General features: G+C 47.1%; 2 protein-coding genes across 2 annotated transcripts in view; both read right to left on the reverse strand.

Moving 5' to 3' along the window:
• The window catches only part of LOC101943449 (complement receptor type 1-like), a 431,031-nt gene that overhangs the window by 262,742 nt on the left and 152,022 nt on the right, over positions 1-16,267 (reverse strand). The window contains exons 6-7 of the mRNA XM_065594544.1: positions 4,609-4,797; positions 136-235 (exon numbers count right to left, since the gene is read on the reverse strand). Of these exons, the coding sequence (XP_065450616.1) occupies positions 136-235; positions 4,609-4,797 (289 nt within the window). The remainder of the gene's footprint in view (positions 1-135; positions 236-4,608; positions 4,798-16,267) is intronic.
• The window catches only part of LOC112060902 (complement receptor type 2-like), a 111,499-nt gene that overhangs the window by 34,067 nt on the left and 61,165 nt on the right, over positions 1-16,267 (reverse strand). The window lies entirely within an intron of this gene.

Below are 16,267 nucleotides of genomic sequence, written 5' to 3' on the forward strand. Positions count from 1 at the left end.
CCTACTCAGATTATGTTTTTCAATTAGATCGGAATTTCTATTATTCATTTTCCACTGTTCACCAGTAGTTCTACACCAAACTGAGCTCTGTGAATTAATCTGTGAATTAATCAGCACCAGTTGTCCAACACTCACCCTTCATCACAAATGATGTTTACTCTTGCACCATACCGGTTATTTGTTATATCAACAGCTCTGCCATGCTCTGGTCCTTTTGGAACATCACAAGATTTCCCTACCACAGAACAAGATCAGTGTTAGCGTGTTATGTTGATGCAACAAACTCTAACAGACTTAGAAGAGACTATGGCCGGTGTGACCAAACTGTGATTCGCGAGCCGCATGTGGCTCTTTTACTGTTAAAGTGCAGCTCACAGAGCCCTCCTACCAGACTCGGCGGGGGGGAGGGGGAAAGAGGAGCTTGGGACCTCTGCCTTGGAGCAGGGTGGTGGACTGGGGGCTTCTGCCCAGCAGGGAGGAGGGTCTCAGGGCTTCAGCAGGAGCGGGGTGAGGCCCCGAGCCCCAGCAGGTGCCTCCTGTTCTGGCTCTTGAACTTCTGAAGATTGTTGTATGCGGCTTGAAGGGTCAGTAAGTTTGGTCACCCCTGGACTATGGCAATGGCAGACTAGCAGTGCAGTTAGTTCACTCTCCTCTCTGGGGGGGGGGTTTCCTACTTAACTGTGGATATTCTTATTGTCCATATTAAGTGTTAAATTCTATCACTTTGTCAACTTCAATGGCAGAGACTCCTCCTACCTGGTACAGGGAATTATTTGTGATGCTTCCCCTGGTGCCAGGCACTTATTACCAGACAGAACACACTATCAGCCATTCACCGTATCCACATGCCAAACAGAAGAGAGCTGCTGCATTCAGGGACCACAGAGAAAGCTACAAACAGCACTAATGAGTATATTGGGAAAACATCTCTCTCCTTGATGTGGACAAGGATTTTTGCACATAAAAATATATGGCCTGTTATATACATGAAGTATTTTCCTAAGCAGGCATGCCAGACTACTTGAGTCTAAGACTGCACAAGAAATTCACATCAGTATCAAGATATATTCTGTTTGACAGAAATAGGTTATAACACATACATACAAAGAGCTGTGATTAAGGGTGATCACTCCGTTGGCTCCTTCCTCTCACCCTGTATTAACGTAGGTTTTTGCACGGAATACAACAGATACAGACTCAATACAGGGAGCTTTGCCAAAATATATAGTATTCTTCACAATGCAGGCCATTCGTCATTTAAGTTTTGTTATGTATTTTGGTATTTGAACAACTTTGCCATACACATAGTTATTAAATATTACATTTATTTTTAATACGGTGATTCAATTTGGTTGAACTGTATGCTGAATGAGTGGTCTCTGAGGCTAGAATTTGTAAATGTGTGAATTTGAAAAACAACAAAAATAATACCATTGTTCTCCTTCACATATAGCTTCCAGGGATACTGTGCTCACCATTGTTAAATGGATATTTACCAGAGCATGATATTAACTTAACTGCATTGTTTGTGATTTCCTATTGCTGCTGTGAAGCACAACAAACACAATGAAAAGCTTAGCTACTGCACACGCTGTCTAACGTTCAATGGTACTCACTTTGCTTTCTCTCTCCATTTAAAGCTGAATTCAAATTTCAAATCAAAACCTGACAAAAAGGGTTTTCAAACTAACATTGACAAGCCGGTGCTGAAATGTGAACCAGCTGCTTAACACAAAACACTCCTATCTGCTCACAGAGGGCCACTCGCTCAATGGAGAGAGAAAAGTGACAGAAAAGACACCCTCCTCTACAGAACTCAGGGGCTTCTGACCATGTGAAATTCTCAAGACAAGTAATGACAGGTCTCAGTTCGGTCTCCTCATATCCTGGACGACAGACATAACTCATAGTGGTCCCAGGAGGACTGTAATTCCTCCTCTCATCTTCCTTACTTAAGACAGCAGATTTCAATCTTGGTATGGCACCACAGCCACCTAGCAATAGGTAGGCATAAAAATTGTACTTTTAGCTTTCAATTTATATATAAACACGCACACATATATATTTAAAAAAAACAGAAACACAGCTCTGCAACATAAGTGAAGGGTACCAAACAGGTACCCTGCCCCAAAAGTTTATGATTTAGAGATAGGGTGACCAGATGTCCCATTTTTGATAATTTTTCTTATATAGGCGCCTATCGCCCCCCGCACCCCTTGTACTGTTTTTTCACAGTTGCCCTCTAGTAACCTTATTTAGAGGCAGCAGCAGCTATTATAGTACAGCCACAGAACTGCATATGAGCATTAGAGCAGGACACTTTACAAAATATGTAGGGGAAGGGAGATTTTTAAAAAATTATTTTTAAAGGAAGAGAGGCAAGCCACTTGGACCACATTAACTGGGTGCTGCTCCAAATAGCGGGTGGTACGAACTAAGGAGTAAAAAAGAAAAGGAAGGAGCTAAGAGAGAGAAACGAATTAGTAGATTAAAGCATGCAGAAAGAGAAAGACAGATTTTCACCTGCACCTCATCTCCAATTCTTACTGAACATTCTGTTTACAACCACTGCACGGTTGTCTTTTTCAACTGCAACCTTGTGGCCCTCTCTAGTCTCTGTCCACCCTCTCCACTTTATTGAAGTCTCACACAATTCCCAGGGCCTCTACCCCACCCCATTCTCCTTGACCTCTCAGTGCCTTGGACACCATCAAGCATTTTTACTTCTTTTAATCCCATCATCTGCTGGCTTTTGTCACTCCATCCTCTCACAGTTTTCCTCCTGACTCTTCCATCTTGTACTTTTAGGTCTGGTTTGGGGGATCCTCCAACTCTCCCCCAGCCCCACCCCATCAGTGAAAATCTGCCAGGATTCTCTCCTTGGCCCACCCTCTTTTTCTTATGCACCTGTCTTTGGGATCCTATCTGCTCTCACAGCTTTGGATGTGATCGTTATATTGACAACTCACAAAACTCCCATTTGGATTCCCTGCCAGTAGCTTAAAGTGCACATGGCAAAAACAGAGCATGTTCCCTTGCAAATCTTTCCTTCTCTACATCCTCAGTTGCCACGGATTGAACAAAATCATCCTCCCCTCAGCTGCTCAGGCCTGGCAGGGAATTGGGGCACAGGCTTACATGAGGCGGCTCCCTGTCAGCGGTGCAGTGGGGATGCTAAGGCGGGCTTCCTGCCTGTCCTGGCACCGCGAACTGTTCTGTGCCCCAGAAGCGGCCAGCAGCAGATCCAGCTCCTAGGCGGAGGCACACAATTGTCTCTGCGCGACTATCTCCTGCAGGCACTGCCCTCCCCTCAGCTCCCATTGGCCAGGACGCTTATGCAATTTTGTAATATAAGTGGAACTATTCAGTAAATCATTTTCAAAACAGCTTTATTTCATATTTGCCTCGTGATGTAGCAAAACTGTATGAGCATCCTGAGGATGAAAGCATCCCCACCTAATTCCGAGCAATCAAAACTCAAATAGAAAATTACTTCCCATCCCTGTCCATCTAAACCACACATTCCTGAAGTCCATATTCCAAGTCGTCTCATTGATGGATGTTCCCAGATTGCTTTGCAACGAGATTCTTGAATAAGAAGGTTAATTGAATATTGTCAGGGTAACAACCCTCCTGTATACAATACTATAAAATCCCTCCTGGCCAGAGGCACCAAAATCCTTTTACCAGTAAAGCGTTAAGAAACTCAGGTAACTTGGCTGACACCTGACCCAAAGGACCAATAAGGGGACAAGATACTTTCAAATCTTGGATTGGGAGGGGAGAAGGCTTTTGTTTGTGCTCTTTGTTTTGGTGGTGTTCGCTCTTGGGACTAAGAGGGACCGGACATCAATCCATGTTCTCCAAATCTTTCTGAACAAATCTCTCATATTTCAAACTTGTAAGTAACAGCCAGGCAAGGCATATTAGTTTATCTTTGTTTTCTCAACTTGTGAACTTTTCCTTTGCTAGAGGGAGGTTCATCTCTGTTTTGTTGTAACTTTGAACTAAGGCTAGAGGGGGTTCCTCTGGGCTCTTTGAATCTGATTACCCAATAAAGTTATTTTCCATCCTGATTTTACAGAGATGATTTTTACCTTTTCTTTTTAATAAAAGCCTTCTTTTAAGAACCTGACTGATTTTTCCATTGCCCAAAGACCCAGGGGGTTGGGTCTTTGCTCACTTTGTAACCAATTGGTTAGGATATTATTCTCAAGCCTCCCCAGGAAAAGGGGTGTAAGGGCTTGGGGGGATATTTTGGGGGACGAGGAACTCCAAGTGGTCCTTTCCCTGTTTCTTGTTAAATCACTTGGTGGGGGCAGTGTACCAGATTTTAACCTAAGATGGTAGAAATAAGCTTAGGGGGCTTTCATGCGGGTCCCCACATCTGTACCCTAGAGTTCAGAGTGGGGAAGGAACCCTGACAGCTTTGCAACAAGATTCTTGAATAAGCAGGTTAATTGTATATTGTCACTGATCCAGCAAGGAACTTGAAACTAGTCATTAAAGCTAATTTTGAGTAGACCTATTCAGTGGGGGAAAGTCTGACATTTCCATCAGCGAAGGGTGGCCCGAGCAAATTTGTTCCAGAGAAAATAAAATACTTACCATTACAAAACTCTCCAATGGTTGACCACTTAGAGTTTGAAAGGCAAACGACAGTGTCTGACTTTCCAGGGATTTTAACAAAGGCATCACTGCACCTGTATGTCACTTCTGTGCCGATAGGGAAGCCCTCTGTGCGACTAGTATCACGGGGGACGGCACGACTGAGCGTTGGCAGGGTCCCACACTGACCTATCAAAAAAAATAAGAACAGACTCTCATGTTAATAGGAGAGTGATTTATTTTAAATAATCTCACACAGCCGCCTTCGCTGAAAAGGATCCTGACATGCCTTAGATGCTACAGGGACCTGCCACAGGCCAGGTGAGCCCAGTTGTGGGGGTTCCTCAGGTTTTCCAGTAGCCTATGAGAACAGACAAGCCTCCCACAGCCAGGGGTTTAAACTAAAGGCATCTTCACTGCTGTGCTAGGTCAAGTTCTCTAAACAGGAATTAGCCGAGCGACAGCGACCGCGCTGCACAATAACGGTGGAGGTGCAGAGAGCGATTGGATTAGCAGCACCGAGTAGCTGAGTCCCCACTGCATGACGAGCTCCAGCCTAAGCAACTCTCCAGCTCCCACCCACACTCCAAGTAGGCCAGCTAGTGGCCAACTCGAGCTGGAGAGATTCGTCCCGTAAACAAAAGCTTCTTTTGATCACCATGAATCCTGTGCTCAGAGCGAGAATGGGTATATCTCCACCTTACAATCAGCAGTTTTATTTGGGGTTTTTTTCAGGGATGCCTGGGATTGTTTACAGCACAGACACTGTAGAAAAAGGAATTTTGGGAAAGGAAAAATCTTCAGTTCACTCATCTGACTGTTCTGAGAATCATATAAACAGCCAGGCCACTCCAGGAAAGACATCAGATGCCACAAGATGACTAGAGTGACTTTTACAGGGTTAGTATCTGACAAAACAGGCTAAAAGAAAAGAGGCCCAATCCCAGAATTGCTCCTTCTCTCTCCTATAAATATTTCAAAGCTCTATCTCTAACACACAAGTGAAAGTACCACTGAACAACCTAGCTAAGACAAACAAAAAAATGCAACTAATTTTACTCATTTCATTTTCCTTAATATTTCTGAGACTGCACAGTGCCAGATGTCCACATGCATGAGGTGTACTGCCCTTGTAGCCACACCATCAATTAACTCTTTGAACCGTAAACAATCTATTCTCCGCACAACTGCGAGGATTATAGTTCAGTTTTAGATATGGATAATCTTTGGCCCTGTCAACATGCCTGGAGTGCCATGCACAATAGGAGATCCCATGACACGTTGCCAGCTCACTAGAATCAAATGTGAACAAACTCTGGTTTCCCCAATCTCAAAAGTCCTCCTCTGATCCCACCAATCCCTTCAACTATTGCCCCATATCCCTTCCTGCGTCCCAGCAGTGAACATGATGTTGTGAAGGCCAAAAGTATAACTGAGTTGAAAAGAGAATTAGTTAAGTTCATGGAGCGCAGGTCCATCAATGGCTATTAGCCAAGATGGTCAGGGGCACAACCACATGCTCTGGATGTCCTTAACCCTCTGACTGCCAGACTCTGGCACTGGACCACAGGGGATGGGTCACTCTATAATCGCCCTGTTCTGTTCATTCCCTGTGAAGAATCTGGCACCGACTACTATCAGAGGCAGGATACTGGGGTAGATGGACCATTGGTCAGACCCACTGCAGCCATTCTTATGTTCACTGCCTTGTATTTCTGCCTTCTAACAGCATCCTTGATCCTCTATAACTGCTCTTTCCCAGACAAGTCTCATCCTCCTCCTTTTCTTGCCTGAGTTCACTGATCAAATTCTCTTTCTTAATCCTGTCTGATCTGGCTCCCATTAGCCTGCACTCCCCTGCTGATCCTATCCTCTCTAGGGACCATCTCATCCGCTCACAAGACTTCAGCTACCAGCTCTGTGCTGATTCCTCACAACACATCCAGGTGCTGGGGGCATCATCCCTGGAGCCAATAACTTACTCTCCCCACTTCCAGCGAGACGGTGACAGGATGAATTACACTAAAACCAGGCTGAGAGGCCACATCACCAATAGAGGAACCAGCACAGCCGGAGTAAAGCCAGGGGCCGGGTGAGCAAAGGGCTCCACGCACAGTTATCTGGGGTCCCACCCCAGACCCCGGCCCCGCACAGCCCCGCTGCAGACGGTGAGTTGGTTTCCCAGGCCGGGGGACGGGCACTGGGGAGCTCCGGGCTTGTCTCTCACGGGCAGAAGCGGGGCCAAGACAAGACATCGCCCCGGCGGCTCTCTGGCAGCGGAAACACCCGCCCCGACGGGCCGTGGGGCCAAGCCCGCTGCCCTGCCCGCTCACACCTGTCCCCCGGCCCGGGCTGTCCCGCGGCCGCTCGCTCCCCAGGGCCCCGACTGGCCGGGCCGAGCCCCTGCGCCCGCAGCCAGTGGGGCGGGGCCGCCTCGGGCGGGGCTCGCTGCCCCCCGCTCCGCACCCCGCGCAGCCAGTGCGGGGCAGCCGCAGGTCCCCGCCCGCCGGCCCCGCACAGCCCGGGGCACCGCCCGCTGCTGGGGCCGCCGCGACTCACCGCGAGCCCCGGGCAGGGGCAGCAGCAGCAGCAGCGTCAGGAGCCCCCGGGCGCCGGGCGGGCAGCGCGGAGCCGAGACCATGGCGGGGCCGGCAGCGGAGTCTCCGGGGCGCGACCGCTCGCTCCGGCTCTGCCAGCACCGTCGGGGGCTGGAGCTCAGGGGCAGCGAGGAAAGGGGGCGGGGAACAGGGGGCGTGGCCAGGAGAGGATGGAGCGGGACTTGTGTCACTGCTTTGCACCCAGGCGCTGTCCGGGGAGCCAGTGCTGGGGTCGGGGGAGGGGAGAAGAGGCTGCGCTGGGCCCCGAGTTATTGGTTCGCCCCAGGGATCAGCATCGAGTCTGTGTCCCAGCAGGCAGGGGGACCTGCCCAGGTATACACATGGAGGGGGCCGGCTCGCCCCGCTGCACGTGTGTCTTTGTGGTTGCAGCCGTGGGCACATTACACGGATGGGCAGCTGCACCTGGAGCCACCACCAGATCTAACCCTCGTTTGCTTTTGTTCATTAGGATGTAAAATTGAAACATTTAAAGCCTTCCACGAGTTTCCCTTCCAGTCTGTATCCCTGAGTGCAACAGCCTTCCCCGGCGCTGCTGCCAGGAGTGGGCTTCCTACAGCTGGCGGAGCTGTTTCTTTCAAAAGATATAAAATCCATTGTTTGTACTAACCTAACTCTGTTCACTTTTTTCCCTTTATGAACAAGCTGCATGTCACTGTTATTATATTACGCCACAAGAGTCTGAGACGGGGGCTTTGACAGGGGCTGTGTTATTTAGAAACTTTTATTTAAAAACGACTTCCTCTTTCTTTGATGGAAATTCAACCATCAGACATGGCTGGTATTTAATCTGAATATTGATGCATTTCCCGCACAGTCTCAGTGTTGAGGGGGTGGAGGGAAGGAAGAGGAAACAGTCCCATAATGCATAGACCTGGTCCATTCCACACGGCTCTATTTAGTTTCTGATCCAACACAGTAGTACACATGTTTTTTCATTCTGGCAAGAGTCACTGACTGAAAGGGGTGTTTAAAGAGGGCCCGAGTAAGTACTCAGTAACGACTGCAGGACCTGGCTAAAGTTTTTATTAGTTTTCCTTTTTAAATGATTGTGAATTCAATATAAACAGTGAGTCACTACGTTTGAAGAAAATGTTGTACTAGCTGACTAAGAGGCAGGGTCTTTGTCCCACAAAGGTTACAACCTAAGGCCCTGTTTCTGTACGCTGTTCTGTGCTGCTGCTCTGGGCTGAACCCCACCCCATCTCTAAGAAAGTGGCCTTTATCATCCTGAAATTCTTCCTGAATTTTCTGTCACCACCACCATTCTGTCACACCAGTCAGAGCTGGTTTGCCAAGCCCAGAAAGGGCACTCAGGGGAGCGAAGCTGCTCCAGGAAAGCTTTATACACAATTCGCTTCTCAGAGTTATCCTTCTCTATGGCACTTGCCTCACAGTGCAGTGATTGGCTTCTGAGCCACCCATGTGTGTGATTCCAAATACGTGTTGTGACATGGTGAGGTGAGGGCTGTGTCACTCCTGTCCTGCAACCTACGATGCCTTACAATGCCTTGTGGGAGTAGCTCCCACCTGGGCTATCCAGAACCAGCATTTCTTCATGCAAGTCACAACCTGCCAACCACACTTGGGTTCCACTTTGGCTTTTACCAGCCTTGGTTACTTCTTCAGAGTTACTGAAGCCTTGGTTACTTCTTCGGGGCGCTGGGTCGGGGAGGGAGGGCGCACCATGCAGCTTCGGGGCACTGGGTCAGTGGGCTGCTTCAGTGCTCCAGCTATGGCACTGGTTGGGGGCCGCACTACGTGTCTCCCAGAAGCCGCGGCATGGCCCCGCTCTGGCTCCTACATGTTTCAATGACCCTCTCTGGGGCTCCAATGCCTGTGGGTGGGGAAGCGTGCAGAGCCACCTGGCCGTGCTTCTGCATAGGAGCTGGAGAAAGGACATGCCACTGCTTCTGGGAGTCGCTTGAGGTAAGCGCTGCTTGAAGCCTGCACCCCTGAGCCTCTCCTAATGCCCCAACCCCCTGCCCTGATCCCCCTCCAACCCTCCATGTTTGACTCCATGCGCTGACTCACCAAACAGCTGAATGACGGGATGTGAGCAGAGGAATCATGAGACTTTGGCTGAGTTATCAACTGCTAAAAATGTCAGTGAAACCTGCCCAGGAAAATGTTTAATCTGCTACAATAATCGAACAGGACTATTCTAAAACTCAGCCCATGCATTGGGAATGGCTGGGAGCTGTCACAGGGCAGGGAAGGAAAGCAGCAGGCTGAGCTCCATTCAATCACTCTCTCAAAGTCAATACATGTCCACCTCCCCCTCCGCCCCCAGGACATCCCTCAAGCTGGGGGAACCAACCCAGGCAGGCGCAGCCCCATTCCATGGGGGAGGTGATGGTGGTGAGATCAGGGTTGGGCTGAACTCCACCCACGTCAGCATACGAACCCAGTGGCTGATGAGCTATTCTGGGATAACAACCTTCTCCTGCTGCCAGCTAATAAAGTGAGTTCTGTAGATTAAGTGGTAGCCATCTGTGGTAGTGTGTGCAGGGGAGGGGCTTCCAGTTGTACATAACAGAATTAGTTAGCTGTTTAAAAAATACTAGGAAATTGTATTCAGTAAAAATCGATTTAGGTTGCAAAGTCAAGCACCAAGGAGTAGAATCCAGCATTTCTTAAGGTTGCTGATGCATAATAGCAGACTGGAAGCTGTATTTAAACAGCACCTAGGACACTGAGGTCCTTCTCCATGACTAAGGCTCCGTGGCCCTCTAATAATACAAATAAAGAATGCAATGAATCTGTGGTAGACCCAAAAGCAGAGCTGAAAACAGAACCCACAACTTCCGACTCTTATGCTGATGCTTTAACCAGGTAACCATCTTCCTCCCTCCCACTCACTCATCTCATCCTCTGCGGATACTGGATGTGAAGGTCTTATCTGCAACGGCAAGTTGTCAAGTTTAAAACTTCGACTATTTAACTACCTCAAAGGGGTGATATCTTAATCACAAGGAAATGAGATTCAAAACCTCTATGCACTCATTGCCTATCCCTTCTTACATTTTCCGTTATGGCCTTTAAGTTAAAAATACCTTTTAAATATCTGGTTTCAAAGTAGCAGCTGTGTTAGTCTGTATCCATAAAAAGAACAAGAGTACTTGTGGCACCTTAGAGACCAACAAATTTATTTGAGCATAAGCTTTCGTGGGCTACAGACAGTTTGACAAGAGGTGTGAGGATACTTAACATGGGGAAATAGATTCAATGTGTGTAATGGCTCAGCCATTCCCAGTCTCTATACTAGAGATTATACTCCTGGTCTTTTAAAATATCTGGTAGCTTTGGAAATACATATCATAACAGCCTGTTTACTGACCTTTTGGCCACAATAGAATACCTGTATTTTTCCTATTTAGAAAAAATAGCATTGTTTTCACAGTGCCAACCTTCTTAACATTCCTGTTCATAATGTAACAGGTGGTAGGGAGAGGAGGAGAGCTGCAGGTGAAGCCAGAGTAGGGATCTGAGCTCATCTGCAGTGGGTTCTTCTTCTGACACCTTGTGGGGCATGGACCAAACAGGAATACTCATCCAGATTACATCCTTTCCGACTGGTTAGGAAATCCATGGACCCTAGTAAAGTTGCTTACCTGCAACAGCAAAGAGGCAAATTTCCTTCTGTTCTGTGAGCAAATGGTGATTGGATCAGGGCAGAGAGCTAGATTTCAACCTCACTTTTAAATAGTTAACCAGACAATTTCTAGTAACAAGTATGAAAACAGAGTCAGGATCTTTATTCAGTATTCCTTTTATTTTTTTAAAAAAGGACATCCCAAATTAGACTTTGTAAATCCCACAGATTTCTTCAACTATAGTTTCCTCACCTGTAGAAAGATTGATTCATATTGTTAAACAAAACTCAGTGCAGTTTGTGGTTGCCCAAAAAAGAGAAACAAACACGTTTTAAATCTTACAAGAAAAATGCACCTTTATACTAAACACCCCCCGTCAGGAGCACAGAATCATTTCCTGAATTTAAAAAGCTGGTTTTAAGATCTAAAATATGAAAATAATATCACTATAGTCACTACATAGTCTCTGTACCACTGGAGAATTTGCTCTGGAGAAGTACACTTTTGATCTTACTGTACTTTTTATAAGGAAGTGCTAGTTGATTGTGCAGATTGTAGTTTTGATGCTGCACACTGAAAAACTAGCTTCTGAAGCAAGCATGAGGAAGAACAGGACATTTTATACCACACAAACGTGCGTTAGGTGTTTGTCTAAAGAGGCATTGACCCTGTGCTGCCAGACCCTTGAGCCTTTGCAGAACCTTTGTTGATTTCAGGAGGGCTCCACACAACTAACGGGTCTGTTCACACAGTACAGCTTGCAGAAGTAGAGCTGAGATCTGTTTTATGTTTTAACTAAGAATAGCATCTTATTCTGGACTTGTGCTTTCTGTGGAACTCAGGGTGGGGTCATTACTGTTAACTGACCACAAAAGCTAAGCACATTTAAGACAGGGTGTAACCCAATAGATATGAAATATGGGGAAATGGTGTGTTTACGGTTTCACAGCCTGTTCCCTTTATTTCTAACTCACAGAGGGAGCTGGTAGTGACCCCTGTATTGACGGTGACTCTGTCTTTCTATTACAAAAAAAGTCTTGTGAAGTTAGATTTTCTCAAACATCACCATTGCTTGCAGCAGCCCTTTGGAAATTCAGCAGGCAGCAAGCGCTCAGGTTAGAGATGTGTCCTTTTTTGTGCCCCCTCCCAGGCAATTCCATTCAGAGTTGGCTGAGATATCAACTTAAAAATAAATCAATAAATCCCCATTTCCCGTCTCACTTATAGTTCCAAAAAAACTGGCAACCTGCAAGAAAAAAAAAAAAAAAAAACCAGCACCAATACCCTAAGTCCTACACTATGCCACTACAGCACACGATGCTGCACTAGGAATGCCTGGGAGCTGCAACACTGGGTCAGGCGCCTCAAGAGCCCCCTTAGCTAGCACATGGGCCCCTATAGATCATCTCCCACTCTGGGGGCACCACACTGGGCAGGAGCTAGAGGCCAGTGAGGAAGCCCTGGAGCCCACCAGTGAAAGAACTGTCAACCTGAAACGTTAGTAGCAGAGGTGCTGGAACAATGCCTATAATGGGGGTGCTGTGAGCCACTGAACCAAACTGTAAACTCTGCATACAATGGAAAGTATTTCAAACCAGGGGGTGCGGCAGCACCCCCAGCACCCCTAGTTAGTAGAGAGAATCCCTTCTTAATGTTTTTCCCACTTCATTGTCTCTAATATTTCTCTCTGTTGTAGGGTTGCCAACCCTCCCGGTTTCACTGGAAGTCTCCTGGAATCAGGCCCTATTTCCCAGAAGCTACTGCAGCCAAACCGGGAGATTTGGGATGCTAGCAGTCCGGCAGCTCAGCGGGGCTAAGGAAGGCTTCCTGCCTGCCCTTGCTCTGCGCTGCTCCCGGAAGCAGCTGGCACTGTCCCTGCGGCCCCTGGTGGGTCGGGGGGGTGGGGAGGTAGGGGTCTCTGCACGCTGCCACTGCCCCAAGCGCTGACTCCGCAGCTCCCATTGACCAGGAAGTGCGGCCAGTGGGAGCTGCGGGGGTGGTGCCTGCAGGCATGGGCAGCACGCAGAGCTCCCTGGCTCCCCCGCACCTAGAAGCTACTGCCAGAGGGATGTGCTGGTCACTTTTGGGAGCTGCCCAAGGTAAGCACTGCCCCCTCACACCCTCCTGCACCCCACCCTCTGCCCCAGCCCAGAGCCCGCAACCTGTGCCCAAACTCCCTCCCAGAGCCTGACCTCTCACCCCCTCTTGCACACAAACTCCCTCCCAGATCCCACACCCTCTCCTGCACCCCAACCCCCTGCCCCAGGCTCAGCCCAGAGCCAGCTCCTACACTCTGAACCCCTTGACCCCACCCCTCCCGCACCTCAATCCCCTGCCCCAGCCCGGTGAAAATGAGTGGTGGGGGGGGAAGAGAGCAAGCGAGCAATGGAGAGAGGGGGGCTGGAGTGAGCAGGGGGTAGGGCCTCGGGGAAGGGGCAGGTCAAGGGCGTTTGTGCCATTAGACAGTTGACAACACTACTCTGTTGGGCCCGCTGTCAAGTCTGCACAATGCAGAAAATCCACATGCATTAGCTGCATTACCCTTGTAATTGTTCCAAGAGCTAATTCTTTACACTCTAGTAAGCTATCCACTCCCAAATTCACATCCTTGAGATAATTGTATGGATTTGGAGACACTAGCCCATTAAGAAGCAAGAAATGTAAGTTTTGTCTCGCTTAGATGATCAATGCTTGAATAGGTCAGTGTTAAGGTTTTCAGTCAATGCTACTTTTACAATTGATTATTTCTATTGCCGTAGTGCATAGGGGCCCCGGGAGGATCAGGGCCCCGCTGTGCTAAGCAGCGTAGAACTACACAACAAGAAGCTGGGCCCTGCCCCCATTAGTTCTCATTAGCGCTGCCAGGGTGGGCAGCGTCGAAAAGAGCTCGATGAGACGATTTGGTTCCAAAATCTGTCCCTTAGTCTCACATTTGAGTGCAATGCAACTGAAAGGAGAAAATTCACAAAGGGTCAGGTGCAGGCCAGCTGTGTCAGCTCAAGGGCCACATGAGGCAAGATGAACACTTAAGCTGATCACCTAAATTAAGCAGGCAGAGAGTACAGGGATAATGAGAGCTCCAAGAAATTAACAGCTTCCATGAAGGAGAAGCACATTACATAGAAAGACAAACCCACTGAAAATCCTCTCCGACTGCTGCCTGCATGTGACAGACGCAGCAGCTCCGTAATGTGGTCACAAAACTCACAAGGACAAAACAGGTTTTTTTAACCCATATCACGTTTACTAGTTTCTTCTGCTGTGCTTACAGTTGGTTCTGTACCGAGAGAAATACTTTCACATGCTCCTATTAAACATTAAAGTTGGACTAAAAAAAATTAAGAGTTTTTTCCTTAGCATCATTCATTCCTTTTCTTTCTACCCCTACATCCAAATCTCTCATCCAAGTCTTCACTTCCCCTCTCAACTATGGCAACACTCTCCTCTCGGGCCTGCCTGACACCTACCTTGCCCCTTTCTAGTTTATTCAAAAAGCAGACGCTAAGATAGTGTTCCTTGCCCACGTATGGACTATGTCACCTTCCATTAGCCCAACAGCATCAAGTTCAAACTTCTAACCAACTGACTACAGAGGCCTGCCTAACTCAGCCCCTTCCTACTTCTCTGACCTGGTTTTGCATTGCTCTCTGCCCTCTCAAAACCCATCTGTGTCTTTCCCCACATAATATGCCCAAAGACCCTCAACAAGCTCATCTGCAAGGCCATTCCCCAATTTCCCCCTCTTGACGATCTACTTCTGCCATGATGCCTACAGGGAACTAGATAGCTGATAATGGCAAGTTCAAGGAATTATTAGCACTACATGGCATCCCGGGCTCCCCTTTGGCCACAATAAGTTTAAACTATTAAACTATATGTTAAATTAATATCCATGAGGAAGCATCAGAAAGAAGAGCTGAAATGCAGAATTTGGTGGCGGGAGACAGGTTACGGTTGGCGAAATAGATCTGAGAGTCATCAGGATAAAGATGGTAGCCAACACCAACCATGTCAACAAATGAGATCATTTAGCGAAGAGGCGCAGAGAGAAAAGAGAAGTGGGCCAAAGTCAGAGTGCTGTGGGAATCCCGAGGAAAGTGAAAGCGAGAGAAGGACCCACTCCTTTCACAAAAAAAAAAAAAAAAAAAAATAGTTGAAGGCACAAAGAGAAAGGTAGGAAAACCATGAGTGAACACAAAGGGAAGACACTGTTTTAAGAACAGCATGTCTTAGAGCAGGGGCCAGCAACCTTTCAGAAGTGGTGTGCCGAATCTTCATTTATTCACTCTAATTTAAGGTTTCGCGTGCCAGTCATACATTTTAATGTTTTTAGAAGGGCTCTTTCTATAAGTCTATAATATATAACTAAACTATTGTTGTATGTAAAGTAAATACGGTTTTTAAAATGTTTAAGAAGCTTCATTTAAAATTAAATTAAAATGCAGATCCCCCAGGACTGGTAGCCAGGAACCGGGCAGTGTGAGTGCCACTGAAAATCAGCTCGTGTGCTGCCTTTGGCACGCGTGCCATAGGTTGCCTACCCCTGTCTTAGAGTGGCAAAAGCAAATGAGATGTGGAGGAAGACAGATTAGAGGCCCTAAAATTTGGCCATAAAGAGGCTGTTGAAAACAAAACAGCCCTTGAAAGCCTAGCAGACTGCAGTTTGCACATGGCAGATCTACTTTGTACCATGGTCATACAGTTGTGCTTTAAGCTTAATGAATGCAAACCTCACATTTAAAGAGATTAAAGGTGGGGCTTTTTTAAAAAAACCTGGATCATTATTAGCAATTGGTTTTACAGCTGATCCTATGACAAGAGATTACACGTAAGTACACTAGAAACAAAGATGCCATAGAATTAATCAAAATAACCAAATACACCACCTTTTCTCTATTCCCTCTTCTCCTGAGCTACAATCAGAGAACAAAGGCTCCAATCCAGAGTCACATGGAACCTACTTAAAATAAGCAAGTTATATTACATACTTATACTTTTAGGGGAGTAAGCACAGGTCCTGCCGCTCCCTAATATTATTGGACTGGAGACCAACATCCAGTTTGCATTGTCGTTTCAGGGGGTGATACAATCCCAGCCTGGGTGGTGAGATTGTGGGTGTGCACAGGTCTTTTGTGCATACCCATCTGTAGCCCAATGAGCCAGCTTACCTGCATTATATTTATTGCTTTGTTAACCTGCTTTATTATATTTAGAAGTAATGCAAGGTAATGCAAAGTAATGATGATTAAAAACTCGAGTTCAGTGCACCTTTCTTTGATGTTTGTCTGTGTTACTGTTTTCTCTTCCTTACTAAGAAAAGTGGACATAATAGACTAAAGGCAAAGAACCAGAGAAGAGGAACAACAGCTGAGTGGAAAAAAAGGAAGTTCTCTGCTGAGTTACAGTGCGTGTTTCTGACAGGCACCAACTTCTGACTGAGAGGTTGCC

Source organism: Chrysemys picta, chromosome 4, assembly GCF_011386835.1.
Source record: "Chrysemys picta bellii isolate R12L10 chromosome 4, ASM1138683v2, whole genome shotgun sequence".
NCBI lineage: Eukaryota > Metazoa > Chordata > Testudines > Emydidae > Chrysemys > Chrysemys picta.